Raw genomic sequence first — 27,514 nt, 5'->3', positions numbered from 1 at the left:
AGGGTGAAGGTGAAAGACAGATCCACAGGCTGTACTACCCGTGTGCTGGCATTTATATGAGATATCCTGATGACACAAAGGTTACAAGTGAGCTGATTATGCCCAAGAAAGCACTTTGTCCATGTGTTCAACTGTGAGAAGTGCTCATGATAATTTCAGTTGCTGGAAGTTTTCTTATATACCTGGCTTTTTTTTTTGGGGGGGGGGGGGGGCTAATCAGTTATTAGTCTTTTATAAAAATGAAACAAAAACTTTATTATATTTGCTGTCTCTCTCTCTCTCATGTGTGTGTGTGTGTGTGTGTGTGTGTGTGTGTGTGTGCTCACATGGTAGTGTACACATGGAAGGACAACCTGAAAGAGTTGCTTCTTTCATGTCTTGTGGGCCCTGAGGCTCAGGCAGATCATCAGGTCTAGCACAGGCTGAGCCATGTCACCCACACACATCAATGACTTTTGCAACCGTTAGAGTAAGTAGTATCCTAAGAGTTGTCCTACTGTGTCATGCTCAACTCTGCCATGGGTTCCTGATACCAATAGTTACAAGTGGTGAAGCAGAGGTGTCTGTTTCCAAGAGTTTGATGGGGTTTGAGGCAGAGAAACAAATGACTCCAGTCCACAGGTTTCCCACGCTGCCACTGCCTTGAGACTTGTGACCTCTTCTATATTCCTTTATAGGAAAGACTTATTGATTTCACCCGAGGGTATCTATAAGTCTCTTCTTTTGCTCCTAGAATAGTGTTAATAATATGATCTTACATTTATTGAACATTTTCTATGCTCACATCTATCGACTCTTGTAGTTCTTAGGGTTGGCTGTGCTTAGCAGTGAATGCACTTAGGTTTTGGTTTAAAGAAACATCATCATTTGCTTGCCCTGATGCAAGGCTGTCTGCTGAAGTCCAGGGAAGAGCCTTTGGTTTTAGTTCTGACATATGGTCATGTTAAAAAGATTCATGGCCTAGAGGACACGGGGTTTCTGTACAGACCTACTGTCTCTTTGTGAAAATTTCCACGTGTTTCTTTGAACAAGGCACATGTCCTTGTGTGTCTATGAATTGAGTGAATATTTTACAAAGTTTTAGTTAGATCCAAATAGCTAATGGCTGTGCTTTGGAAAGTAAGTACACTTGCTAAATTCGAAATGATGAATAAGAAGGAGGTGTTACTACTCTCTTATTTATGTAACCCTCTCACACCACTGTGAATACCTAAACAGGACTCTGTACTCCACATGACAAATGCTGTCCAAACACAAGGGAGTAGCCGAGTGTGCTTGCAAAGAGTTAGAAATACTCCCTCTAAGAGATGAGCATGGGGTGGACATTCAAGGGTGAACAGCACTTCTCTTATGTAAAGGGTTTCTAGGTGAAGAATGACCGGTGTGTTGGCGTGTCAGCAGTGTTTGGCATGTCTGGAGATTGGAAGTGATATAGTCTGCTTAGAGTAGAGAAGAGAGCCCAGTACAGAGCTGCCAAGGGAGTGGAGAGGAGGTGACAGAATGCTCATGCATCTGGAAAGGTAGTTTGGGGCCACAGGGTACAGAGATAAACATGATGGAATTGTCTGTCTGAGTATTTTAGGTGTGTTGAGACTTCACCTGTTTGTTGGAGCTTAAGGGGGGAAGGGCAATTAAAGATGGAAGTGGGTTTGTTTTCTTTTGCCATAGTCTCATTAGAATGATCTCTGAAGATGTGTGTACTACTTAGCCTTGTTCAATGAAAGTAAGTTTCGTGCAGTAATAATAACACCTCACCTCTGTTTGTCATTTTGCATTTAGGAAAACTCAACACTTTCAGCTTGCATAGTGATTTTCAGCCTTGGATAGAGCCCTCTCTCTAAGGTGATCTCAAGCTTATAGGTTCAATGAGGCTATGGGTTTTTCCTAAAGTAACATGATTCTGGAGGCAAACGGGAATTCCTCCCGAGACGCAGCAGTCCTGTGTAGAAACCTTTCATCCCATTGACCAGGAGACTTGGAAGATTTTTACTGAGGGGCTTAACATTGCCACATGAGCTACAGCAGAAAGCCTTGAGTCAGGTACAGAATGACAGTGACTTGGCCCAGTGGGAGCCACTGAAGGAGCCTCCTTCCAAACAAGCCTGGCTACTGCAGAGGAGTGCCAACTTTGAACATCAAAGATAGCCAGGTCTCTGCCAGCCACCCTTGGTAGAGTCTAGCCCCAAATCTTAGTAGATATGAGGGAACTGATTTATGTGTGATGGTGTCATGGTGCCCACAGCAGATCTACAGTCTCTGGGAGCCCCTCCCATGTGGCCCAATTCAGATTCCTCCATAGCTCAGGGGTCACTGTACAAGATCTCATGCATGAATTTTTTTAATGTCCCTTTACCCTCACGAGACACTCTGATTGAAGCCTGGAGGCATATAGTCACCTCTGTGTTGACCCTCTCTGTTATATTAGATTCATAAAATGCTTTTAGGATTCCATCTGGACGAGACAGATATTTAGAATGCTGAACATGCCATTGAAGTTCATGGGTCTGTCTGGACTCTCCCTTTCTGTGACCAACCCCTACCAGCCTTAGACTGCATGGACATAAATACAATGTAGATACTGAGACAATGTTTTGATGTCCCCTGAGGGAATGGCTGCTGGAACCAGAGGTCCCATATACCTGGAGGAGTGGATGTGGAAACAGACTCTTGTATGTGTATAATTGTAGTGGGATTGGAGAAAAGGCACATTAATTAATTGTAAGAGCTCCCAACTGTCTTCCTAAAATAAAATGTCATATACAGGTGTTTTGATTTTTCAAAGAGTACAGGTTTCTTTTATTTGTTTTTTTTTTTTCTTTTTTGAATGTGTATAAATGTGTGCGGTGTCCTCGTGCATGTGTGAGTGCAAGTATGTGTGGAAGTCAGAAGTACACATTTGGTGTCTTCTTAATTGCTCTCTATGCTGCAGGTTGAGACAGGGTCAGTTAGGGAACCTGGAGTGGGCTGGTTGGTCTGGTCTAGCTATCCAGTTTGCTCGTTTGCTCAGGCTTTCCTTACCTCTGTGTCACAAGTTCACTCAGTGGCTTTTGTGTGAGCTCTGAGGATCCAAATCCAGTCCTAGTGTTTGCGTAGTGAATACTTTATCTACTGAGCCATCTCTTGAGCCCCAGTCTGTGTTGGCTTGTGTCAATCGCCTGCCATATATAAACTGAGCTCTTGGTGGAAAGAAAGTCATGGTTGTCCTGTATCCAGAGGGACACTTAGTGAGCACAGCAACTGTCAGGACAATCACGGGTTGTTTTGAGCACCGAAAAGTAATTTTTGTCTCTGAGTCTGATGATCATTTTGGTACCTGTACTATTTTACCCATTGCTGTAGCTGCTTGGGGACCATCATGAGCAAAAGAGCAATGCCCATCCAAAGACATCTTCATACTGAGGTGGGGGGGGGCACCCTCTCAGATGAGAAGGAGAGGGGGGATAGAAGGAGGGTCTCTGTGAGGGGGGCAGCTTTGATGTAAATTAATTAAATAATTAATTTAAAAAGACATCTTCATCACAAAGACATCTTCGTCCCTGATGAATCACAGGAACCCCAGCATATGCTCTCTCTTTCTTTTCCCCCTTCCTCCCCTCTCTCTCTCTCTCTCTCTCTCTCTCTCTCTCTCTCTCTCTCTTTTCCCTTCTTCCTTTTTTCTGTCTCATTCCCACCTCTAGGCCATTCCCAAAGTCCTGTACAGGGAAGGTCATTGTTTCCTGTCAGCTGCTGGCAGCTGACCACTGAACATAAGTCATCCTCCATCCTCGTCCCTTCAGGTACTGTCACCCTCAGGCTCCTGTGCACTTACAGGAAGATGCTTCTGCACTTGGCACTGAAAAGAGCCATTCACAGTAACAACCAAGAGAAGAAATCCTTTCAAGGCTGGTTGAAAGGCAGCTTATGTGTTTAAACATTGCTGTATCTCTTCAGGCTGGAATATGGTGAAGGTTTCAGAAGTGGCCTCCTTAGCCTGCTATATTTAGCGTGCTTGCCATAGGGGATGGTGTAACCCCACTGGTTGCTTTGTTTTCCTTCACAAGGGAAGCTAGACTTCAGTTCTGGAGTTGTCTTAGTCATTGTTCTGTTACCCTGAAGAAACAGGAGGAAGAAGGTAACTCTTCTGAAAGAAAGCATTTAATCAGGGGCTGGCTTACAGTTTCAGTGGCTAGTCCATTATTATCATGGTGGGGAGCCTGGTGGAAGGTGTGGGGCTGGAGCAGTAGCTGAGAGCTCTGTCCTAATCTGTAGCTAGTAGTGCAGGAGTAGGGCGGAGACAGAGACAGAGAGACAGAGAGACTGAGCCTGTCACAGGTCTTTCAAAACCTCAACCCCTCCCCCCCATACTTCCGATACGCCCTCCAACAAGGCCACACCTCCTAATCCTATCAAAGAGTTCCACTCCCTGGTGACCAAGCATTCAAGTCTATGAGCCTATGAAGGCCGTTCTTATTTATAGCACCTCAGGGATTAGAAGGGAATCTTTCTAATGTGTTATTTAGTCTTTACAAGGGTCTAATAAGACCATTGTAATGTGAGAAGAAGTTGGTGTCTTCTATCATATAACTCCTATCCCCTGACACAATGAGAGCGCTCATGAGTTCAGGGTACAGGTGAAGAAGCAGAACTCGTCTTAACTTCCCACCTCTGTACCTTTGTTTACTGTTAAGTTTACTCAAGTTCTGCTTATCTGTATGGACACTCCGCTGCGGTGCCCCAGGACTCTGCTTTTACCCTATCACACTGGTAAAGTAATCATCTGTCTTCTGCAAAACTCTTTGTTAAAAGATGACTTAGTAAAGAGTGTTAGAAGAAGATACTGGCTTGTTTTGTGTGCCAGCTTGATCCAAGAATCATCAGAGAGGAAGGAACTTCAGTTGAGGAAATGCGTCCATGAGATCCAGCTGTAAGGCATTTTCTCAGTTAGTGATCAATGGGGGAGGGCCTAGCCTAGGCTGGCTGGGGCTATCCCTAGGATGGTGGTCCTGGGTTCTATAAGAAAGCCGACTGAGCAAGCCATGTTAAGTAGACCAGTAAGAGGCACCCCTCAGTGGCCTCTGCATCAGTTCCTGTCTCCAGGAGCCTAGCCTGTTTGAGTCCCTCCTTGACTTCCTTCAATAGTGAACAACAATATGGAAGAAAACAAACCCTTTTCTTTCCAATTTGATTTTTCGGTCATTGTGTTTCATGGCAGCATTAGAAATCCCAGCTAAGACAAATTCATAGGAAAGCAGTTGGTGACAAGATTAAATGGTCATTTATGCTATTCCTTTTATCCAGAAGCCTATGTGGGACCAGGGCTATGAGGGGTTTCTGAAGCCCACTGAGTTTTGATTCCAGTCAAAAAGTTTACTCGAAGCTTCCTAAAATAAGCAGAAATAACTCTCAAGCTTACCCGGAAAGGAAATTCATTATCTCTTAAGAATCCTCGTTTGATTCTTAAAATCACAGTGCTATCTAAGTTTGCTGACTTCTTCAAATACTGGAACTAGTTGGATTAACTCTTTAGACTCCCTGGGTATCGTTTTTATTCAGTCTCCTTTCCCAGCATCCCTCAGAGTGGATTAAAATGTGGACAGTCTATGGCCTCTATACACAAAAATAATGGCATTGCAGCTCAGCCGTAGGGTTGCTCTCACTTAGTTTAATTGTTTAAGTAGCATGTTAAACATTTGAAAGGGCTTGGCTATGGGCTGCTTCTGCAGTGAAGACTCTAGTTAAAGACTCATTTCTTTTTTTCTCTTATAAATGGTGGCCCGACCTTGAAGCCCAGAAAGCTGCTTGGCACCCAAATGAACAGGATTCTTAAAATAAGCCTCACACCCTGGCTGCGCTCCAGAGTTCCCTCTTGGTACGGTTCATCTGGATTCCTGTAATTCCTATATGCTCCCATATCTTAATTGCCCATAGCTGTGTCGCCAGTACAAACAGGATGAGGGACGAGTGCACACCCTGTGCAAGTACCCACCAGCCCTAAGAAAGCTCCATCCTGGAAACCTCTAGTGTTCTCTGTAAGACTCCAAGTGGTTATCTACTGAAATGCTGATGGAGATAGTGGGGAACTCAGGGATCCGTCCCAGCAGGTCAGACACCTCACTATCTTCACAATCCAGATGGAGAGCTACCATTTAGCATAAAGAAAACTCTAAGCTAGCATCCAGCCTTTGAAGGATATGCATTTGGAAGCCAGTCTCGGAGTGCTGGCTAGTACAGCTTGGGTATGCTGGAATAAAGTGGGTTCCAGAGCTTTCCTGCTGTCTGTTTTCAGTAGGGGCACAACTGGCCTGATGACCTACTTTGAAGTGTGCCACTGGGTAAATCAGAAGCCCCATCATGATGACAGGTGACAGCCTAGCTTCAGACTCAGCTGCTGCGTGTGGAGTTGAGCAATTCAGTGCACAGAGCCTGGAGAAGGAGTGAGTTTGGCATGCACTGGGGTGTGTATCCACTTCAACACCCATTCAACACTTTGTTTCTTATCTGTGAATTTACTTATCAGTTTACATTACCTGTCTCCTGGAACATCATTTAACAAACTGATACACGGGCTGGCTGTGCCAGCCTTCAAATTCCTCTCAGTGAGTTCTACTCCAAAATCAGCTTCAGCAAATTAAACACATGCGGAATGGCAATAAATGATGAACACTGTACACACAGATGCCTCAGGGCATCAGTGCTGGTGATGGTGTCTTGGCCAGAAGTGGTGCCCCACCTTTAATTCCATCCCCTGTGAAGCTGGCAGAACTCTCTCTGTGCTTTCCAAGCCAGCCTGATCTACATAGCAAGTTTCAGACTAGCCAGGGCTACTTAGTGAGATTCTGTCTCCAACAAAAGATAAGGGGGGGAGAGGTATAAATTTGTTCCCAGGGAAATACATGGAATCCGTAGCGTGGGTGCAAAAGTAAAAATAAAATAAAATATCTACAATGTGAGGTGCAGGTGTTAAAAAACAAAAGTACAAGTTCTGAGCAAGTAACAGTTCCTTATTGTGCCTCTATGATTAAGTTTAGGATTAATTTTAATATTGGGGTGAAAAGAACGAGGAAAAGTGAATATGAAAACAGCAAAAGAAATAGAAATTATCTGCACAGAAACGAGATGAGAAGACATGAGAATTGACCTCAGAATTTTTCATCAAGACTGAGGTGACTCAGAAGCTCTTCTCTTAGGGAGCAGACCTGGGCCTCTCCTGAAGCCTCGTGCTTGGCCCTTGACAGAGAACATTGTACATCAAGAGCTTTTAGAGGTTGCTGTGCTGAGTCTGAGTTCCGACAGTCAGAGGGGTCAGATGCCGCTGACCCTGCGCACACCTGAGGGATGCAGGCAGCTCCTCCACACATGCTCACACCACCCCAAAGGGGTGCAGAGAGTGAACATCATGGCGTTGGCTTCACCTCCTTCAGACTGGTTCATCAGGATCATCGATTCCTCTTCATGGTTCTTCTCTGCCAAGCCATGCATTTAAGATGTTCCCACTAATAGTCCATGCCACTGGGCTCGGTTGGCAAACAGCTTGCAATTCTAGCAGGGCGTGCCCTGCCGCTTATTAATGTCAGCTTTAAGGCAGAGCAGTGTATCAGCACAGTGCCTCAAAGTAATGACTGCCTTTCAAAAAGGGGGTGGGAGGAGCCTTAAGTGAGAAGCTCACAGAAAACAGGAAGAACGCATACTGCTGTAATAGTTAGTTTCTTGTCGATTTGATATAAACTAAGATCATCGGGAAAGAGGGGACCTCAATAGAGAAAACTAGCCTGTAGGCAAGGCTGAGGGGACATTTTTCTTGATCAATGACTTAAGTGGAAGGGAATATCTGATAGGGGCAGTGCCATCCCTGGGCAGGTGATCCTGGGAGGTATGAGAAAGGTAGCTAGCCAGGCGGTGGTGGCGAACGCCTTTAATCCCAGCACTTGGGAGGCAGAGGCAGGCGGATTTCTGAGTTCGAGGCCAGCCTGGTCTACAGAGTGAGTTCCAGGACAGCCAGGGCTACACAGAGAAACCCTGTCTCGAAAAACCAAAAAAAAAAAAAAAAAAAAAAAAAAAAAAAGAGAGAGAGAAAGGTAGCTAAACATGAGCCTGAGGAACAAGGGAGTAAGCAGCACTCTGCTTCTGTAAGTGAGTGTGTCTGCTTCAGTTCCTGCCTCGAGTTCCTGCTGACTTCCATTCGCAATGGGCCATGACCTAGGATGGAGCTGTAAGCTGAAGTAAACCCTCTCCTCTTTAAGTTGCTTTTGGTTGTGGTGTTGGGTGATTTTATTTGTTCGCTTGCTTGTTTTTAAGATTTGGGCAATGTTGTCAGACCGGCAAGGAGCTGCTCTGCCTGTGGTATGATGTAGATTACTACAGAGCTTCAGGAGGGGACATTGTCCTAGCAGAGAGAATGCCGGGGGTTTGTCCCTCTGTGTTGTTTGCAGCACAGGAAAGTGAGATCGTCCCACAAAGAGCTTCAACCCATGCCTTGCCAATGTTTAGTGGAACTGCAGAAAAATCCTAATCCCTCAGGTTCTTCATCTGTAAAGAGAAAGAAAAAAATAAAATATGGAAGGGATCCAGGATGACTTTTAAATTGCTCCAGTGAAATTTACTAAAGCAGTCAACACATGTTGATGTCTTTCCGTTGGGCTTGTTTGGAGTGACTGCTGTTCTTTGCAGTAGTTGTACAAATAATGATGTTGTGGGGTCATGGCCTCTTTAGCTGCACTGGTGGTTCAGAAAGGTGACTGGATGTCAGAGAACAAAATGCACAGCTGCTTTGGTATGTATGTATGTATGTATGTATGTATGTATGTATGTATTATGTATGTATTATGTATGTGTGTATGTGTTGAGTGTTTTGCCTACATGCATGTGTGTGCACCGAATGCATGTAAACCCAGAGAGACCAGAAGAGGGTATCAGATTCTTGATAATTGGAGCTGCACTAAGTTGTGAGCCTCCACACAGGTGCTGGAAATTGAACTCAGGTCCTACTCAAGAACAGCCAGCCCTTGTCACCCTTGAATGCTTCCAAAAGCATAGTTTAAAGGGAAGAAAGAAGGGAGAGAAAGAACCTAGTAGAAGAGACAGGAGAAAGGGAGGGGGAGGGGAGGAGTGGAAGAAAGAAAAGAGAGGAAGAAAAGGAGGGAAGAAGAAAGGAAGGGAGATGTGAACAAAGGAAGAAATGGGGGAGGAAGAAAAGAGGGATGTACGTGTTTTAAACAAAGACATTGTACCCTGTAAAACTGATTGCAAACATCTGATCCCAGTGCTGAACTGAGCAACAGTAGTCTATGCGTGGAGTCTTAGCATTGGGAGGCTGAGGCAGAAGGCTCATGTGTACAAAGCCAGCCCGTGCTGCATAGCTAGACCCTATCTTAAAAACAAGCAAGCAAACAAAAAGTAGATTATCCCCCAGAGCTACGCTGGCTTGTCCCTGGAAGCCATAAGGTCATTGACTAGATCTTTAAATGTGGGTCCGGCCATACTCTTTCCATGAGTATCTTCTCTGTATTGCTTTCTAAGCTAGCCAGTGGCCTTTTGCAGACACAGTTGGCCTGCTTTTCAGCATCCAGAGCTTTTACTATGAAGCCCCAAACCTCCCCAGCCAGCCTAGAGGTGGCTGAGAAACCTGGAACAGTAAGTGAAATGGGTGTCTCCAAAGAGGAGGGGTTTTATGGGGGCAATGGAAACTTTGGGATAGAAAGGAGAAACTCTGTGTCTGTCACAGTTCAAGAAAACCAAACATCACGGGCCAGCACCACTGCTATTTCACTTTTTTAAAAAAATTTTTTTTTCGCTGTGTAAGAAGGGGCCCAAACAGTCCTGCTGACAGTATGCAGGGTCTCAAGTAGCAGCTTGATGAAGGCCAAGTCACACAAGCTGATGCTGGCCCAATTAGGCTCCCCACTGCCAGCAGCATGTCAAAGTCTGACACCGTCCCCTTCTCGGAGACTCCACTGTAAATTGCAGATGCTGTGGTGCCCTGTTACATTTAATAGGTGGGATGGCCGGAGAGAAAATCAGAAACCACGGCCGATGTGCTGTTTATTTCTCAGTCATTTTGTGTTAAATTGCTGTGACTTGAATGTCAGCAGTGTGGGGATGTGGTAGTGAAACTGAATCTACAGCCAGTGTGCCAAGACAAATTTCAGAAAACCCCAAAACACAATTGTCTTGGTTTCTTGCTGGCTGCGCCTATGCACACACAAATAGGGGCTGATTTATTGCCCTCCAACTGTTGGGTGCCCTGATTGTCTTATTGCATTTGGGGGACTGTCTAATAAACCCCCAAACTACTTCTCTGCACACTGAGGATGTCAGGAATGAGGGACCATTACACTCACTAAGCATGTCACATGTCCATACCAATCACGGCTAAGCTTCAGGGTGGTGGAGTTTGTCATGGAAAAGGAAACAAGGAGTCCCTTCTGCTCCTTGGAAGGTTCCAGCAGAGCTGTATGCAGATGCTAATGGGGTTAGGGGAGTAGGCACATGTGGTGAAAGTCAGCAGAGATTGAGGGCAACACTGGAGTTGACCAACACCCCTCTTACTGGGGTTTGATTGCAGTGTGCAGCCCCAGGGAACAATCTTTTGGGGAGTGAAGATGTAGATCCTGGCATCAAGCTTTCTCAAGGTGACCTTTATTGAAGGGGACCAAACTTCCTTCTGGGTGCTCTTGTTGCAATAGCCCATCAAATGGCAGCGTTGACACTTCTGCCCAGGTGGCGTTCGTGCAGCCCATGTTTCACAGGAGGCAGAGAGTGTAGACTCAATGTACTTTTGACTGAAAGTACCACCTTCCCCTGGATGTGAGCTACAAGTTATTTCAGTTTCCCCACACTGCATTTCTTCATCTTGGAAGTGGTGTGGTTTCTCTGCAGCACATGGTATATGAGCAGTCCTTTCTTTTTATGGAAGGGGAAGGGTGAGATAGGCACATTTTATTCACCCCCTAGCTAGTTCATGAATTGGGGCACTGGAAATAGAAGGCTGGCCAAACTCATGTGATCTGACCAGCAGAGTCTATGGTCGAAGTTCTCAAAGATGGCTGCGCAAAGAATTACCTGCTATCCAGCCAATAGGTGTATGAAGCTGATAAAACCCTCAGGTTGAGTAACCATTCTTAAACAGTAGGATCCAGAGGCCAAAAGCTATGGAGGCCATAAAATGACAATAGTGTGAAGAGCTACCAGATTTGCTACACCAGATGTCTGCAAGGATGTGAATCCCCTCTGCCTGCGTGCGAGTTTATTATCTTGGAAGATAGGTGGATATTTGTACTTATGTGATATGTTCAATGTCTGATCTGATCAAAAGCCTAGGTGTCCCTTTGTGCTTTTGTGTTTACTTCTGACTTTTTTCTTCTGTCCTTTATGTCCGTAGTTCTCAAAATCTAGGGTGCTCAAGAATCAAGAAACGTAGCAAATGTCGACTCTGCTCATTCTTTGAGAGTTCGTGGTAGTGGGAAGACAGAGGGCACAGGACTGTGCTCCCCACTTAGGGAGCTCCATTCAGATAGAGCAGATCCTTGCCTACACTGCAGAAAAGAATCTGAAGATCAGTCAACATTTACCACAGTAAGCAAGTTTATTAAGACAAGATAAGGGGTGGTACATGCCTCAGGTTTAAGGGCTATGTTTTCAGAAAGGGAAACTTAGGGCAAGGGGTGTATACAACCAAGCTATTGCATGGCTGGCCCCTCAAGAGCCTCATTTTCAGCTGTTTCCATAACAACTGAATACAGAATTCCATGTTTTAACTCATGTCATAATTTCCAACAAAATGTAAAGATTACGTGGTTTAAAAATTAGCTAAAAATATATGAGCTGGTTTTCGTATTTATCTTATCTCAAAGAATTTCCTTTGGCAGATGGAACTGTAAACTAGTTTTATGAGGCATATGGTTAGGTTTAATGGGAGGGGAATGTTTGACAGTTAAGCTAGAGGCTACAAACATTCTAGCCTAAAGAAGAGGTTGTTTCTTAACATCTCTGTTAGAGATGCCTTTGCAGGCAAGTTCAGTTTTCTCGGTTGTGTAGAAGTTTTTCAATTCCCAATCAAGAGGAAACACAAACTGGATCCCAGGTGAGGGGTGTCTTTCCCTTCCCATGTAATCCTAATTTTCCCAGCCTCAAGAGTCTTAGCTCCACTCTTGTCAGAAGGACCCTGCATTGTCTTGGAAGCCTCCTATGGCTTTTAGGAGGGTGTCTAGCTGGATTTAAAGTGCAAATAGGTTATGAAGCCCTCAAGGAGCAGAACACACAAAACCTCCCCAGACATTAGCAAATCCCTTGTAAACCCACACCATCTATGTTTCACTTTGACCTACTGACCTTTCTTGCTCAACTTGGAAATTCCCCAAGGATAAAGAACACTGATGGGACCTGCTGAGATGACTATTGCTGTTGGACACCAAGCGTTTCTCCTGGTCTCCAATGATCCTGTGTAGCAGCACTGGCTTGACTAGCCAGGGATCAGTCAGTGTGCTAGTAGGTTGAATCATGGGGGCAGGAAGGGTATCTCAGAGTTGGTGCATAATATGCCCCCTCTCCAGTAGCAGGCATTTATCTCAGGTTCCCAAGTTCTCAAGGCTGTGGGCCCAGAATCACACTTTAAGAACCAGTATTTTAGCAAATACAGCAAATGCCTTTCTATCCTTGACCCAAGAATTCAACAGGTCTCCTGTCTTTTTCTTGTCAATTTTGTGGTGTACCCACTGAATGGAGGAATAAACCCTAGAGTGCTAAGCCCGGCCTGGCTTAGGGAAGAACTCTGGGCATCCTAGAGCATTTCTTACAGTCTGTTTGTTGTTGTTGTTTGTCAGAACACATATGTAAGACCTTTCTTCAACTTTGTTTTTTTATTTTGTTTGTTCGTCTGTTTTTTTTCAGACAGGGTAGTCCTGGCTGTCCTGGAATTCACTCTGTAGACCAGGCTGACTTCAAACTTAGAGATCCACCTACTTCTGCCTCCTGAGTGCCAAGACTACAGGCACCCCTGTTGGACTTTGTTTCTTTGTTGTTGCTGTTTGTTGTTTGTTTTGTTTTGTCTTCCTATATAACCCTAGTCATCTTAGAACAGTTGATGGCTAGTCTAGGCTGGCTTCCCACCCATGACAGTCTTTCTACCTCAGCCTCCAAAAATGTTGAGATTATGAGTGTGCACTGCTATCCATTACATTTTTTTTTTTTTTTTTTTTTTTTTTTTTTAAAGAACTCATTATGGGGGTAGGGATGGCATTGCTCCATGTAGGGGCCTTTGGTGGGAAAATGGAATTGTCTTGTCACCCTTTAGAGTAGCCAGGACTTTCAGTTAAACAGTGGAAGATGGTGGGAACTATGAAGGTTCTGGTTTCTAGCCCCTCCCCTTACAGGGGACAGGCATTAGAGCACACAGAGCCCTTTATATGGTGCCCTGGGACATGCAGCTGGTTTTGTTCCTTCTCTTTGCCTCTAATGAATTCTGTCAGGCAGCAAGAGATCGTCCCTCCCGGGCACATTCGCAAAGACCCAATGGCAACTTGGCAGCTTTGCAAGGGACCCGATTAGAGATTTGTGAAGGATCCAGGGCTCCAACTTCCCTTCTGCTTTCCCATGTGGTCCTGACAGCACCATTCAATATTGACTTGCCCAGGTAGGTAGACCAAGAGACAGGCTCTGAAAATCTTGGGTCATGTGCCTGCTGCATTCAGCCAAGGTCTACTTGATTTGGTATTAGAACTGAGATTCCCCACTGAGATCTTTCCTTCCTGAGATCTTGTTCTCTGTGTATGTAGCAGGGCCTTTCTTCAAAGGAAAACCATGGGGTCTCTTGCTCAGTCAGAAAAAGAGAGGCTGTTCTAGAAAATTCTAGAACAACTGGGGATATAGCTCAGTTGTAGGGCAATGCGTGGCATATACGAGGCCCTGGATTATATCCTAGTACCACCAGGAAGGAAGCACCAGTGAAGAAGGATGAAAGAACACCACAGGAAGGAAGGAAGGAAGGAAGGAAGGGAGGGAGGGAGGGAGGGAGGGAGGGAGGAAGGAAGGAAGGAAGGAAGGAAGGAAGGAAGGCAGGCAGGCAGGCAGGCTGGTCATAGTGTGTACAACTTTTGGCTTTGTTTCATAGTTTCTGTCTCTGTTTCGGCCTCTGTTTCTCTCTCTCTCTCTTCCACTTCAGTCTCTGTCCCTCTGTCTATCTCTCTGTTTGCCTCTGGCCTCTGCCTATATTGGCCATGCTCCCTTGTGATGGTGCTAGGTGTTATTGCACTGAGAGATCCTCACAGGCACTCAAGGTTTTGCTGGCTAACTCAGAATGTTCAGCCTAACTGTTGCTAGGGCCCCCCTGACCCTGTTGCTAGGGCCCCTCTGACTCTGACTGCCCGTGGTATCACCAAGCAGGCATGCTCTTCCCCATAAGTCTGTTGCTCTATTCCAAGATATTGTAAGCTCCACAGTGGCCCATGCTTGGTAAGTAAAGTGGGCTGTGGGCGTGTCCTCACGGAATGTTTTTCTGAATGCACTGTGACACTGCCAGCAAGGAATAGGGTAGTTGCAACCTCAAAATGACTTGAGCTGTGTGCCTGATTCTAACTCTTCTAAGTGTAGATGACAACAGTGGTCACCATGTGATCCAAGAACCTTGTGTAAAAGGCTGGGACCAGCAGTGAGCAAAGAGCAGAAGCAGGAAATCCTGGAAAGATAGGTCAGTACAAGGCCTGAGGTTCCAAGCTCACACCCATAGTCCTATAGGACTTCGTGTAAAAAAAAAAAAACATGAATTAAAACTTTATTAAATATTTCAAAATGATACCATACAGCATTCAACTCAGGGTAAGGGCCTGAATATGAGGACCCTGGCATCTGCTCTGGTCCCAAGGCTAAGAAGTCAGCTCTGGCCTATGTAGAAGTAAAGAACTGTAAATAAAAGACACCTGAGCCCAAGGTGCTTTTATAGAGAAGATACAGTATATATAATAAATTACTTATTTGGAACAGACTCAGGTCAGTATGTTATGTTTATGAAGTCATATGTGATTAAATGCTACATTTGGCTTTCTGTATACAGATACTTTGCAAACTATTGAGGAGTTAAATCCCTGTGCCCCCAGCCCTCCAATTCCCCAAATTCAATTTAGCAAAAAATGTGTAGGCGGAGCAAGGTGAGGGGCAGATGGCCATTCAATTCGTGACACGGGAATCTCCGGTGCACATGGTTTTCTCTGAGTGCAAGGCACATGGAAATGAATGCTTTGGGGGAAGTAACTGAGTCAGCGGCTGGTGGGAAAGCCAAAGGGTTGAAGGGAAATCTGTTTGCTTGGGTTGAAAAAGTGGGTCAGAAAAAGGGTGGGCCAGGCTGTGCATGTGGGTAAACCGGTGCAGGGCAAGCGGGAGTACCTGGCCACCTGGCCAGAAAGAGAACGGAGGAAGCTGGAATTACAGAGGATTGTAGCAAGAACCCATCCCAGAGGGAAAAGTGAGTTCCTGGAGGAAGCAGAGGAAACAGCTCATTCCTAAGTGGGTGGATCTGGGCTGCACAAGCCATTAAACCCCTACCCTGCTGCTCTGGCGGCCTGAGCTGAGGGAGCAAGCTTGCCGTGTTCTGGTTCTGGCTGGTGGTAACGTAACCCATTTCGTTTCGAGCAATTTTCAACAATATCTTCTCAAATGAGAGGTCATTTGGCAAGTTGCTCAAGCCCCTCATCCAGGCCAGGGATCGTGTGATCAGTAAGCAGGTGACAGTAGGGGACAGCTCGTGGGTCAGCAGCTTTTATTGGCTCGTCACATCCTCCTCCAGGCCCGGTTATTTCACCTGGCTCCAAAACCTGACCAGAGACATTGGTCGGACCTGCTCAGCCATCCTGCCACCTCGTGTATTAACTAGAACCTAAACGCAGATTGATACTATCAGTCGGTTGAAATATAAGCTGTCTAACTGGTTCTGTGAGCCAGCAGAGAGAACTGTGTGCCTGGGGTGGAGGGAGCAGAGAAGAGGGCCCACACTAAGCCATCAAGCTGATTTTGTAAATATTTGCCAATGCCCCTTCAGGCTCAAAAGCCTGGGGACAGGATCATTTGGGGATTTGCTTAGAAGAAGTAGAAACAAAATTGACCTCACGGTCCGAGGCAGCCATAAAAAGGGAAAGTGTGTGTGTGGGGGGAGAAGACCAGAAAAGGGGAAAATTTGTTCAAAGTTTATTAAACACAAAAGAGAATAAAAATAAATCTGGAGAGCACTTATTTACAAACTTGATAAAGGAGAAGATTATAGTGGAGAGGTGTGAAAGATGGGTGTTTGCGGAAGTCAAAATAGTTCCGGAGGGGCTCCATGGAAAGAAAAAGGGGAAAAGGAGATGTTTACTCTGGCTAATGACAGGAAACACACAAAGCCAGTCTTGCTCTTCCAGGACATGCTTTCAAAGGATGTTTGAAGCCTCTGCTGTCTAGCATAGAGGATAAGCGGAGATGAATGTGGCCATTCCTCCTGTGGACGGTTCTGGCCAAGAGGGTGTGGAAAACCAAAGAACCTGGCCTAAGCTCTGCCCAGTGTGCTGTGCCAGGGCAACCAACCTGTTTTCAGCTGCGCTGCTTAGCGTAGGACTAGGGATTCTGACTCCTGGGGATGGGTCTATTTCAAGCAGAGAAAAGTCCCAGTTGTCCCAGCAGCTGCCTTGTGGAACTGCGATGCTCAGGGGTTCCAAGGACTCTTCGATTGGTCCGAGGGCTTCACACAAGTCTGTCCCACCGAGAGCCAGCACATTGTCTCAGGGAATCCTTTCTTTTCTCCAAAGTCTGCTTATTTTAGATGTGTGGGGCTGTTTGTTTTTGAGAGTTCTGGTTTGTGAGTCTACAAAGCCTAGGGCAGTTGACTTGGAAGTCCTTGAGCTTGCATTTGCAGAGCCTTGAGGACCTAAGGAGAGGTAAGAAAGGGCACCCATGCTACAAAACCTGCAGAGCTCCTGAAGCTGAGGAAATCTGATTTGTTTCTCACACTACAGTGAAATTGTCAAGGCATGAATTTCCCAGGAAATCATGAGGGGTATTTATTATCTGTTTTAAAATCAGCACGATGGCTTGTTTAATAAGCTAGTATTGCCAATAACCAGATATCTGACTCTCTCAAAGCACTCATTGATGATCAACTATGCAAACCAGAGATCTTTGGTGAAATCCCTATATTCAGAACCCTGCCCCGTGGGGAGGGGGAGGAAATTCCTTGCCAGCAGTCTCTATATTCCAGATTTTAAAATTTTTATAGGGGAAAACAAAATAAAAGACACAATGCAGAAACAAAGTCTTTAAAGAGAAGCATAACCATAGATGATCATGTTGTTATGAGGTCATGTGAATGACTAATCATGTTGTAATGAGGTCATGTGAATAGAATGATCATGTTGTTATGAGGTCATGTGAATGTAAGCGCAAGGAGAGCTTCTACATCAGCTCGAACATTCTAGAATGGGGAAGGTATATTTACAGGGGAAAATTGGATGATTGTAGAAACATACTTAAAAGCCAGTGGTCTGTTGGCCCAATGTGGGTGCTCAGTGAGTGTTGGAAGTGGAATCAAAGAGGCAGGGCAGCCTGCTTGGATCTTAGGGCAATGCCACGTCAATATTCAAAGGCAAGGACAGTTGCTAGAAAATAACAGAAGATTCTGAGCAACACATTGTCTTGAACTTCTTGTGCAACATCACAAATGCTGTCTTCCACGAGGCTCCAAAATAAAGGAATTGGTGCTTTATTCTTTCTCTTTCATAGCTCGGTTCACCTTTTACCTACAGATGAAGTTACCATCTCTAAGAATTTGAAGGTTGGCCCAGGTGTGGGTAGTTTTTGGGTCTGATCTTGTTTTATTCAGATTTTCTTATCATGACTTGGTCATGTGTGTGAAAGCCTAGATTTTTAAAAGTAAAAAGCCTACCCAGTCCATGAGCCTGAATAGGAGTAGAGTAGCTGGATGCCAAACTTTCAAGGAAAGAAACACATGGGGAGAAAGAAGCCTTGCCATTTAGGAGCTATTTTCTTGGCATATCTGATTAAAGTGTCTGCAAGCCCAGCAGCTCTCTCCAGCCATCAACTGTCACGAACTTGTTCCAATTCGTAACCATCTGGGGTTTTCCACTGGTCTGTCAGCCTTCAAAAGACTGGGTTAACTGCTTGCATTCAGACGTGGTGGTTGGAAATGGTTTGTTAATCGTTCTTAATCTGCTTCCCCTGGAACCAAACACACATGTTGATTTTAGTTTGTTCCTGATTAAATTGTTAATGGTGTTAAATTGGCCATTGGAAACCAAACTCTGTAGCCATTTCCCTTATGGCTCCTTGGGACTATCTCACACTGTGGTCTTTCTTGAGAGCATGATAGACTGAATCTTTCTCAACGGTTGTGCTTACTTTTTACAGATGCCATCCCTCCCACTTTCTACAGACCCTACTTCAGAATCGTCCGCTTTGATGTCTCAACAATGGAGAAGAATGCTTCAAATCTGGTGAAGGCGGAGTTCAGGGTCTTTCGCTTGCAGAACCCCAAAGCCAGAGTGGCTGAACAACGAATTGAACTGTATCAGGTAAACTGTGCTTTGGGGGTGTTAGTGGGTGAGACACTTTCTACTCTTAGGATACACTCTCGTGATATGATGGTTTGTTGTTACTCTCACCAAAACAGCTGGTCCCTCTTCACTCAGCAAGGCAGAGACAGTACAGAGTACCAACCCTGCAGACCCTGGAGTAACCACCTTAGGAGACTCTAGTGCACAGGTCAGGCCTGTGGTCTGGAAAGCCAGATCACACAGACCACCCCAAGCAGGAAAGCTGAGTGGGGTCTTCTTCTTTCTCCTTTAATCTACTCTTCTTTTCCTCATCTCCTTTCTCTCTACCTCTGCCATTCCTCCTCATTTCCTGTTTCTTATAATCTGTCTTGTCTCTGCTTCCTGTTTCTTTTCCCTCTCCCACAGCCAATCCCTCAATGTACTAGCCCACATATGCAGATTCTGTTCTACATTGTGCCTGCTGCCCTGACATCTCATCTTGTCAGTAGAGCTGCTGGGTGGCTATTTAAAACACAAATGAAAAATGAGGTCCCTGAGATTTCAGACACAGACATTGAATCAAGTGACTTGGGAAGCTTCTGGGGCTGAGGTTTGAGTGACCTAGGATCTATGTGAAATGCAGACACTCATTTTCTACCTGTCCCATTTTAAAGAGGTCCTCTCTTGGTGTACATTTTAAGCTGCTTTATTGTGTTCTTATACCTCTACCTCCCTTCCAACTCTTATTCCACCCTAATCCCTCCCAACTCCCCAACACTAGGTAGGAGAGAAAGAAGGTTAGAAGAGAAAGAGGGCACAGACCTCTTTAGGCTACTTCCAGGGCATAGAGTTCCTTGGGGCAAGGCCAGTCTTGTCAGAATATCCAGCAAACCATCAAACCAGCAATAGCAAATGCAACAGCAAATGCAGCAACAGGGACCAGGATGGACCAACAGGGACCGGCAGCATGATGAGGGAGCAGGGATGGGGGTGTGGATGGGAGCAGCAGTGGGAAACAGCAGCTGCCATGCCCTCTTGGAGCTCTCCTGTTTGTGATCTCTCCAGAACCCCCAGAATTAAATTATCTGCAGCTGACAAAAATCACACCCCTGCTAGTGCATGAGGCAAATCACAATCACCTACTGTGAAGCATCCTAGTATCTTACACCTGGGATTAAAACAAAAACATGTTCACATAACATAACTGGGTTTTCTAAGAAACCAAAATTTCATCACAGTCTTCAGGTAATCTGTGTGTACCATGAAGCTGTTCTTTAAAACCCTGCATCTGGTGAGGAAAGCAGATGTACAAACACAGAGCTTAAATGTCACCATGTCATGTGAACAACATGTGTGTGTGCGTAGAAGGCAGAGAGAGACTGGGAAGGCATTGGTGCTCAAATGAGGCTTCCAAAAATATCTTAAAGTATATTAAAACAAGGTGAGGGCTCATTCTGAGCAGAAATGGCAGTGTAGTGACAGGCATGCCAATATGTTGTATGCATTTATTTATTTGTGCATTGTTGAGAATCAGGCTCAGTGCCTTGTATATGTTGGGCAAGCATACTACCACTCAGCTAAATCATCAACTCTGTCTTAGGGTTTTACTGCTGTGAACAGACACCATGACCAAGGCAACTCTCATAAGGACAACATTTAATTGGGGCTGGCTTGCAGGTCAGCCATTCAGTTTATTATCATCAAGGCAGGAGCAGGGCAACATGCAGGCAGGCATGGTGCAGGAGGAGCTGAGAGTTCTACATCTTCATCTGAAGGCTGCTACCAGAATACTGACTTCCAGGCAGCTAGAATGAGAGTATTAAAGCCCACACCCACAGTGACACACCTACAACAACAAGGCCACACCTTTTCAACAGGTCCAACCCTTCTAATAGTGTCACTCTCTGGGCCCAACACATACAAACCATAACAAGCTCCTAACATACGAGTCTTGATGGACTTGTATGTATGCAGGATAAGGTGTTCCATGTCTGGAAGTAAGAAAAGACCAAGAGAAGGTGGCCTCCAAGCAGAGTATAATAACAGAGAGAGACTAAAGGAGATTAAGAACAGACCCTAGTTCAGGCAGCGTGGTTTACAGGTAGGTTTATTTGAAGAAAAACAAAACAGTTGACATTTATATGCAGAAACCTCATTGTTCTGGATTTTAATTATTTGAAAAATAATCAAGATTAGGATTTTCCTCATTCATTATGAAAATGGGAAATTACAATACATGGCCCTGCTATATGTGAGTTCATGAGACTATATAATAACTCTTAAATAGGGCTTAGGAAGTACTTGTAGAGTGTACATGTTAAGCATTTTCTTATTTGCTAGAATGGATCCTTTGTTAGAATATGGGTTTGAGTCTTCACATATGTTCTGAAAGCACATTGTGGACAACTCATACCCCATAGACACCGCTGAGCCAGCCAAGCCTCAGAGCAGTGTGTGTCTATGTCTGCTCCCTACTGTGTTGTGGCCCCTTCGGGAGAGATTTGTCACATGACTCCTCTCCACTGTGACACTTGCTTTCTCTGGTATTATTTCTACCTTCTTCTTTCTCCATCTTATAGAGAAAGATGCTAAGTTGAATCTCAAAGAGACCGAGTAATTGGTCAGAGTTACAAGGGTAGGAAATGGCAGGCACAGGACAGGAACCTGACTTACAAGGCTTCTGGTGTAGTATTAATTATTAATTAATCCTGGCATAGGGTTGCTATCCACCTCAATGGTTTATTTTCCCAAATGAAAGACACACACACAGCCTTTATATTTTAATATGTCTTAAACAACACAATAGCTGGGCAATTGGCTAGGCTCCATGCTGTTAGAATTTACTTCCTGCCAATAATAAGAAATATTAATTTCTATGTTGCATCTTGGCTGCTCTGGACCCATTTGTGCAGCTCTCTGGGTCATGTTGTCTTGGTCCAGAGCCTAGGGCACTCTCCTAGAGTAAGTTTAGTAATCTATCCTTATATCTCTAATTTCTTATAATATTACTCTTCCCCTCCTTTTCTTTCAACCCCCTTCCCTTTACCGAAGAAAGAAAGGTTAGAGACAAGAAAAGAGAAATCCCAGAATCTAAGCTCTCCATTTAGTTTCCTCACTGTCCAAAATTATGACCATTTTCAAATATCACTTAAAATGACAATGATCTTTTCTATCTGGTCATAGAGATCTTGAAGAATCTTGAAGACTGTGTCCTGGTTGTATTTTTGTTTGTTTGTTTGTTTTGATTTTGTCAAGTTGACACAAGTTAGACCTATCTAAGAAGAGGTGACCACAGTTAAGAAAATGCCTCAATAAGATTGGCCCATGGGAAGCCTGTGGCATTTCTTTAATTAGTGATGGGTGTGGGAGGTCCCAGCTCACTTAGGGTGGTACCACCCTTGACTAGGTAGTCCTGGATGGTATAAGAAAGCTGAGCAAGTCACGGAAAGCAAGAAAATAAGCAGTGTTCTTCTACAGCCTCTGCCTCAGTTCCTGTCTCCAGGTTCCTGTCCTGAGTTCTTGCCTAGGTTTCCCTCAATGGAGTGTGACCTGTAAGTGTAAGATGAAATAAATTCTTTCTTCCTCCAAGTGTCTTTGGATTATGGTCCTTATCACAGGAAAAGAAATCAAGTTAATACACCTTGGTAAGAGCCAGAATAGAAGAGAAGGAAAACAAAGGAAACTTGCCCAGAGAGTAGAGTGGGGATTGGAAAGTAAACAATTTCTGGCATTTGTGAAGAGAAGAAAGTTAGTCAAAGGTATCAGAAAAATTGCAATGTGATTCACGGAAACAAATATGTTTGCATTTTTAGTATCTCCTTTCCTCTTTAATTTTTTTTTCAATTAAATCACTCTAACATTCTACTATGCTGAGTATAGAACCCTGGACCATTCCCTTTGATGCTCTTTTGGAATATAGCTTCAGCCAAGTGAAGCTGAGCTCTCTGTGTTCTTGTTGCCTACAGTGTAAGCTGCTGAGCTGACTTCTGCCAGCATGCTTGCTGAAGACTTTTTTTTTTCTCCCAGAAGCCATCACCACTAGGAAGGGGCATGTCCATGAGGCTGGTCATGTGGAAGAATTTCTAAGTTCTTGATGGGTATGTCCCTTCTCAGAGATTCCACAGTATTGGTTGCCCATCATGTGAACAACAGATACGTATAGATGGAAGTCTCTTGGATAGAAGAGAACTACTCAAGAAGGGAGCCTTTCATTTGGGAGGATTGAGAGAAAGGCCTGTGGTCTGTATACTGTCACTGTACATGGGAACCACAAAGAAGACATTTTTAGCAAACTGTAAGGAACAATAGCAGCTCCTAACTGTCAGGAACTCAACACTCTTGCCTCCCAAAACTACTAAGGCCCAGAAAGAAAATCAAAGAGACTCAGAACCTTAATAGAAATACAAATTTCTACACCTAGATCATCAAAATGTGGTTTGTCTTTGTCCATTATTCATTTGGATTATGAATTGTTAAGAACATAAGTGAGAAGCATGGAGTTAGACAAGGAGGAACATGGAAGATGCCCCAGCAGCAATGGTGTACCCTTTGAGATTTTTACCAGTGTAACAGAGTGACGCTGGCCAGAAAACCCAGCCATGAAAGAAAGGTCTTTAGAGGACCATTTACTTAATACCGCCCTCTATAAAGTCCACCCATATTTTATCCCTTTCACTCCCGAGCTGTCCTCTGATGTCTGCTTCTGACACCTTTATTGGAAGCTCCATTTTTTTCTTGTTGTTTGCTTATCAGCTTTCCATTTTAGTTGTCACTGGAGTGGAAAGGGTGGTACAGTTTTTGCAGACTTTGATTGTATACTTTTTAGCTCGTCACAGAAATGGATGCTTATGATTGAACTGTAGAGGCTAAGTTACAAGAACAGAATTGAACAATTATAATAGATTCATGGCTTTTATATACTAACTCATTGAAAATATTATGTTGGAAAAACAAAATAAGTGGTTTTGCTCTTAAATGGGAAAAATCTTAAACTATTTGGAAAATGCTGGTTGTTCAGAAGAGCAAGTCCCTGAAGTTTCCGGATGCTCTTTGATTGCTCATCTTCTCATATTAAGTTCCCTAGAGGATGACTCTGAGTTAATTGATATTGATGTATGAATGATACATTGATAATTCTCAAGGGACTCTGTAGAGAGGGTAGTGGTGTGTGTGTGTGTGTGTGTTTGTGTGTGTGTGTGTGTGTGTGTGTGTGCGCCACCATGAACTTAGCACGAAAGTGCTCCTCTCCAGTGTAATCTATCAGAACCTTAACAGGAGGAAATCAAAGCTGTCCTCTTACCTCTCACTCTCTCCAACCTCCTTCCTTCCCCATTAGACCTGGTTTCTAAATGGTCCAGCTGAAGGAAAGCAGACACAGTACCATGATACATCAGCTCACGAAACAGCAGCACAAACACAATTCCTCTCTGTCCATTTAATATTTTAGTTTGAGCTGCGTAAGTATTAAACATTTTAGACTTGAAGATGAAATGGAGAATCGATGTTTGTGGAGCAACATAATTAAACTATTTTAGGAGGGAGAACAAATCATCACCCACATTAAGCAGATGGTCTTCATAATTCATTGGGCAGGAATCTGAAATGTGCAGCTGAGGCTTTACAGTGAAAGTAAGGAAGACTGGATGGGCTGGACCTTCACTTGGAGAGATCTGGGTTCCTAAGATGTGAAAGGAGGGGTGCCTAGCTACTGCGAGGAAAACGGTGCTAATGGAGTTAATGAAAACTGCCACTCTCTCCTCCAGCCACACCTCGTGTGTGTGTGTGTGTGTGTGTGTGTGTGTGTGTGTGAGAGAGAGAGAGAGAGAGAGAGAGAGAGAGACAGAGAGAGAGAGAGAGAGAGCTCTCGGCTTTCATTTCTCATATTGCCCAAGAGGATATAAAATAAAAAGAGGTCAGCCAGAAAACCCGACTGTCTGTTAAATTAGACTTGCAAAGTATGCTACTGAAAAAAAAAAGTTATACTGTGCTCCTGTTGTATGGAATTTTACAGCATCCAGTCCCCTTAAGACTGATCTCACCTCTGGCGCCACATTGGAGACATATACAGCATAGTAACCATTTCAACTACCCTCCAAAACAAATAAACAAACAAAACAGCCATGATGTATTAAAAAAACACTCTTTACACAAGGCCATTGATATCACAGGGTCTTTAGAGTGATCAAATGACCTGCCTGCCTCATAAGGAAGTTGAATTGTTAGCATTTCCATTAAGTCATGATGCTACCCTGAATCAGCTAGCCTTGTGAGCAGATGGGACCCAGAAAGTCACACAGACAGCAGTCCTTCTTGTCCACATTTAAAAAAATTCCAATTATTCAATAGTAACTAATAGTGCTAGTATTCCTTTTTTCATAATATAATCCAGGAACAATAGAACAATGTTGATAGTTATTACTAACTCCTATCATATGCACTGTGTATTGTGTAATGCTGTAAGTTTTCTCTCTCTCTCTCTCTCTCTCTCTCTCTCTCTCTCTCTGTGTGTGTGTGTGTGTGTGTGTGTGTGTGTGTGAAAAGAGCCATTCACTCTTTATCAAATCCCTACAAGGTAGATACTGCCATCCCCTGTGTGTTATAAATGAGGATATCAGCCTGGTGAACTTCAGTGACTCTGTTGGCCACTGGACTAGAACAGGGCCATGTCTGGATTCCAACCTAGGCTGTCTGGCTCTGGGAGCCATATTCTTCACCTCTTTACCATATCTGCAGGCTGTGGGGTTGGAGGCATAGCTTTGGCCCTTTGGGATCCCAAGGAGGTCCTGCTGCTACAACCCTTTACAAGTGGTTTGATCCAATTACAAGCACCTTGCTTGCTTGTCAGAGATGTGTCAGGTGCAAGGTTCATGCATGGAAACTTCCTGGGCAGGCTCTGTCTCCACAGCAATTACCACTGTAGTTTCTCAAGCATTCTTTTGAACTTTTGAAGAACAATATCTCTAATTTACAGTCTGGCTCCCAAATGTTATAAACAGCTTGAGCTCTGTCGGTCCCTATTGCACAGGGTCTGATTCCTGTGTGCTCCCCCATGAGTGCCTTGGGACTTATTTAGAGAACAGTTCTCACACCCTCTGTGCAGGAGCCATTTGGAGTAGAAAAGAAAAAAGAGCTTGGTAACCAGTCCTCCCTGGGTTTGCTCTTGATTATTACCCTTTTCCATGTTGGCTTTTTGGCCCAGCAAATTTCTCTTCTCTCTCAGCCTCTACATCATGAACTGGAGGGAAAGGTTTTCTTGAATGAGTCTCTGAGGCAACATGCTTTCCAAGAGTAGCATATCAAAAGCAGAGGTGGACTAGTATCTGGATCTACTGGCCACCTAGAGGAGGGTCTCGACAACTGGCTTATGGTTAGGAAATGAATTACAGTGCTGTCTATTCTCTCTGGTTGGATTTGGTCTGACCTGTTTCCTGCTATGAGTAGAGCAGAGCAGAGTGCTTAATGTCATTTTAGGGCTTGTGTGTCCTCTTGATTAAATCTCTAGGGACAGTGAGTGGGCAGGCTGTGATGTGACTTGTCTTTTGAAAGAATTACTGTAAAGCAGTTAAATTAATGGGGACAACCCTTTACCTTCTTCCCTGTCCCTTACTATGATTTCCCGGTCCATCATCAAAGAAATTTGTTATTTTGAATTAGTTTTTAATTTTTTTAAATTTGTGTGAATATGACACCACATGTGCCTAGTGCCCACAAAGGCCAGACGGAAGCATCGGATTCCCCAGGACTGGAATTACAAATGGTTGTGAACCTCGAGGTGTAGACATTGGGAATGGGTTCCCTGGAAGAGACCCTAACCACAGAGATATCTCTCCAGCCCCCTCTGAACTGGCTTTCAATTAAATTCATTTTATCCTGCTGTAAATGTTTAGTATCTCAACTCTTCTATAACTTCCTTGAGGCCAAAGTCTCTTCCAAGGGAGAAAACATGCTTATTTTGTGACACTGGTGTTTTGATAAAGTTCAAAATAGCTTTTGATAGAACTTTTGTTCTAGAAGTAGGCTTAGAGCACAGGTCTTGAGGATACCTCCTCAAGGACAGATCCGGATATTTGAAAGGTGGTATCTTAGGGTTTTACGGCTGTGAAGAGATACCGTGACCAAGGCAACTCTGATAAAGGAACACATTTAATTGTGGCTGGCTTACAGTTTCAGAAATTCAGTTCATTGTCATCATGGTGGGAAGCAGGGTAGCAGGCAGGCAGATCTGGTGCTGGAAGAGGAGCTGAGAGTTCTACATCTTGACCAGAAGGCAGCTAAGAGAAGACTATCCTTCACAGGCTCCTCCACAAAAGGAGGCTCTTCTTCATCCTGAGTGGAGCGTGAGCAGTAGGAGTCCTCAAAGCCCCACCTCCACAGTGACAGGTTTCCTCCAACAAGACCACACCTATTCTAACAAGGACACACCTTCTAATAGTGTCACTCTCGGTGGGCCAAGTATTCAGACACACGAGGCTATGGGGAAAAAAAACCTATTCAAACCACTGGAAGTGTTATTGATTTTATTTTAAACTGCTGTACTAGTGGAGAGTTTAGATAATGAGGCAGATGGTGCTGGTTTTCAATTAGATAAGAAGTCAGACCCTGTCAGCTTCCTGTGGCCATGCTAGTGTGAAAGTACTGCTTTCTGCCTTAGACTACTATATGGTTCCCAAATGCTGGTCCCTGGTCCAGCTCATCCACTCTCTACACATTTATTGCTAAGGTTTGTGGTTACTCTTCTGTCTACCCACAATGCACTTCTAGAGCTATCCACACATGCCTGGCTTCCATCTATGACTTGTTAGTAACTTTGTGCCTTACCCTGTCTGTCACCTCCGGGTCTACTTTTCAACAGAGACACCTCTGCCCTCGGCTCTGCTTTTCTTTTTGATGATGCTCTTTATCATCCAACACCCTTGAGCATCAGCTCACTCCGTCTTAATGCTTCTTTTCCCTTTCCCTGATACTCTTGTCTGCACAATAGCTTCTTAGTAGATGCTTTTGAATGAAGTCAAGAAAAAAAGTTTCACAAC

The 27,514-nt window shown here is 44.3% G+C and overlaps 1 protein-coding gene across 3 annotated transcripts in view; it reads left to right on the top strand.

Annotated features, from left to right (window-relative positions):
• Tgfb2 (transforming growth factor beta 2) overlaps positions 1-27,514 on the top strand; it is an 85,377-nt gene that overhangs the window by 36,745 nt on the left and 21,118 nt on the right. For all 3 annotated transcript variants that reach the window (XM_034513004.2, XM_034513002.2, XM_034513003.2), the window contains one exon: positions 18,361-18,524. In XM_034513004.2, the coding sequence (XP_034368895.1) occupies positions 18,361-18,524 (164 nt within the window). The remainder of the gene's footprint in view (positions 1-18,360; positions 18,525-27,514) is intronic.

The sequence above is a fragment of the Arvicanthis niloticus genome, chromosome 10, assembly GCF_011762505.2.
Source record: "Arvicanthis niloticus isolate mArvNil1 chromosome 10, mArvNil1.pat.X, whole genome shotgun sequence".
NCBI lineage: Eukaryota > Metazoa > Chordata > Mammalia > Rodentia > Muridae > Arvicanthis > Arvicanthis niloticus.
Note: the sequence above shows the minus strand (reverse complement) of the source record. Positions and strands in the feature narration are given on the sequence as shown.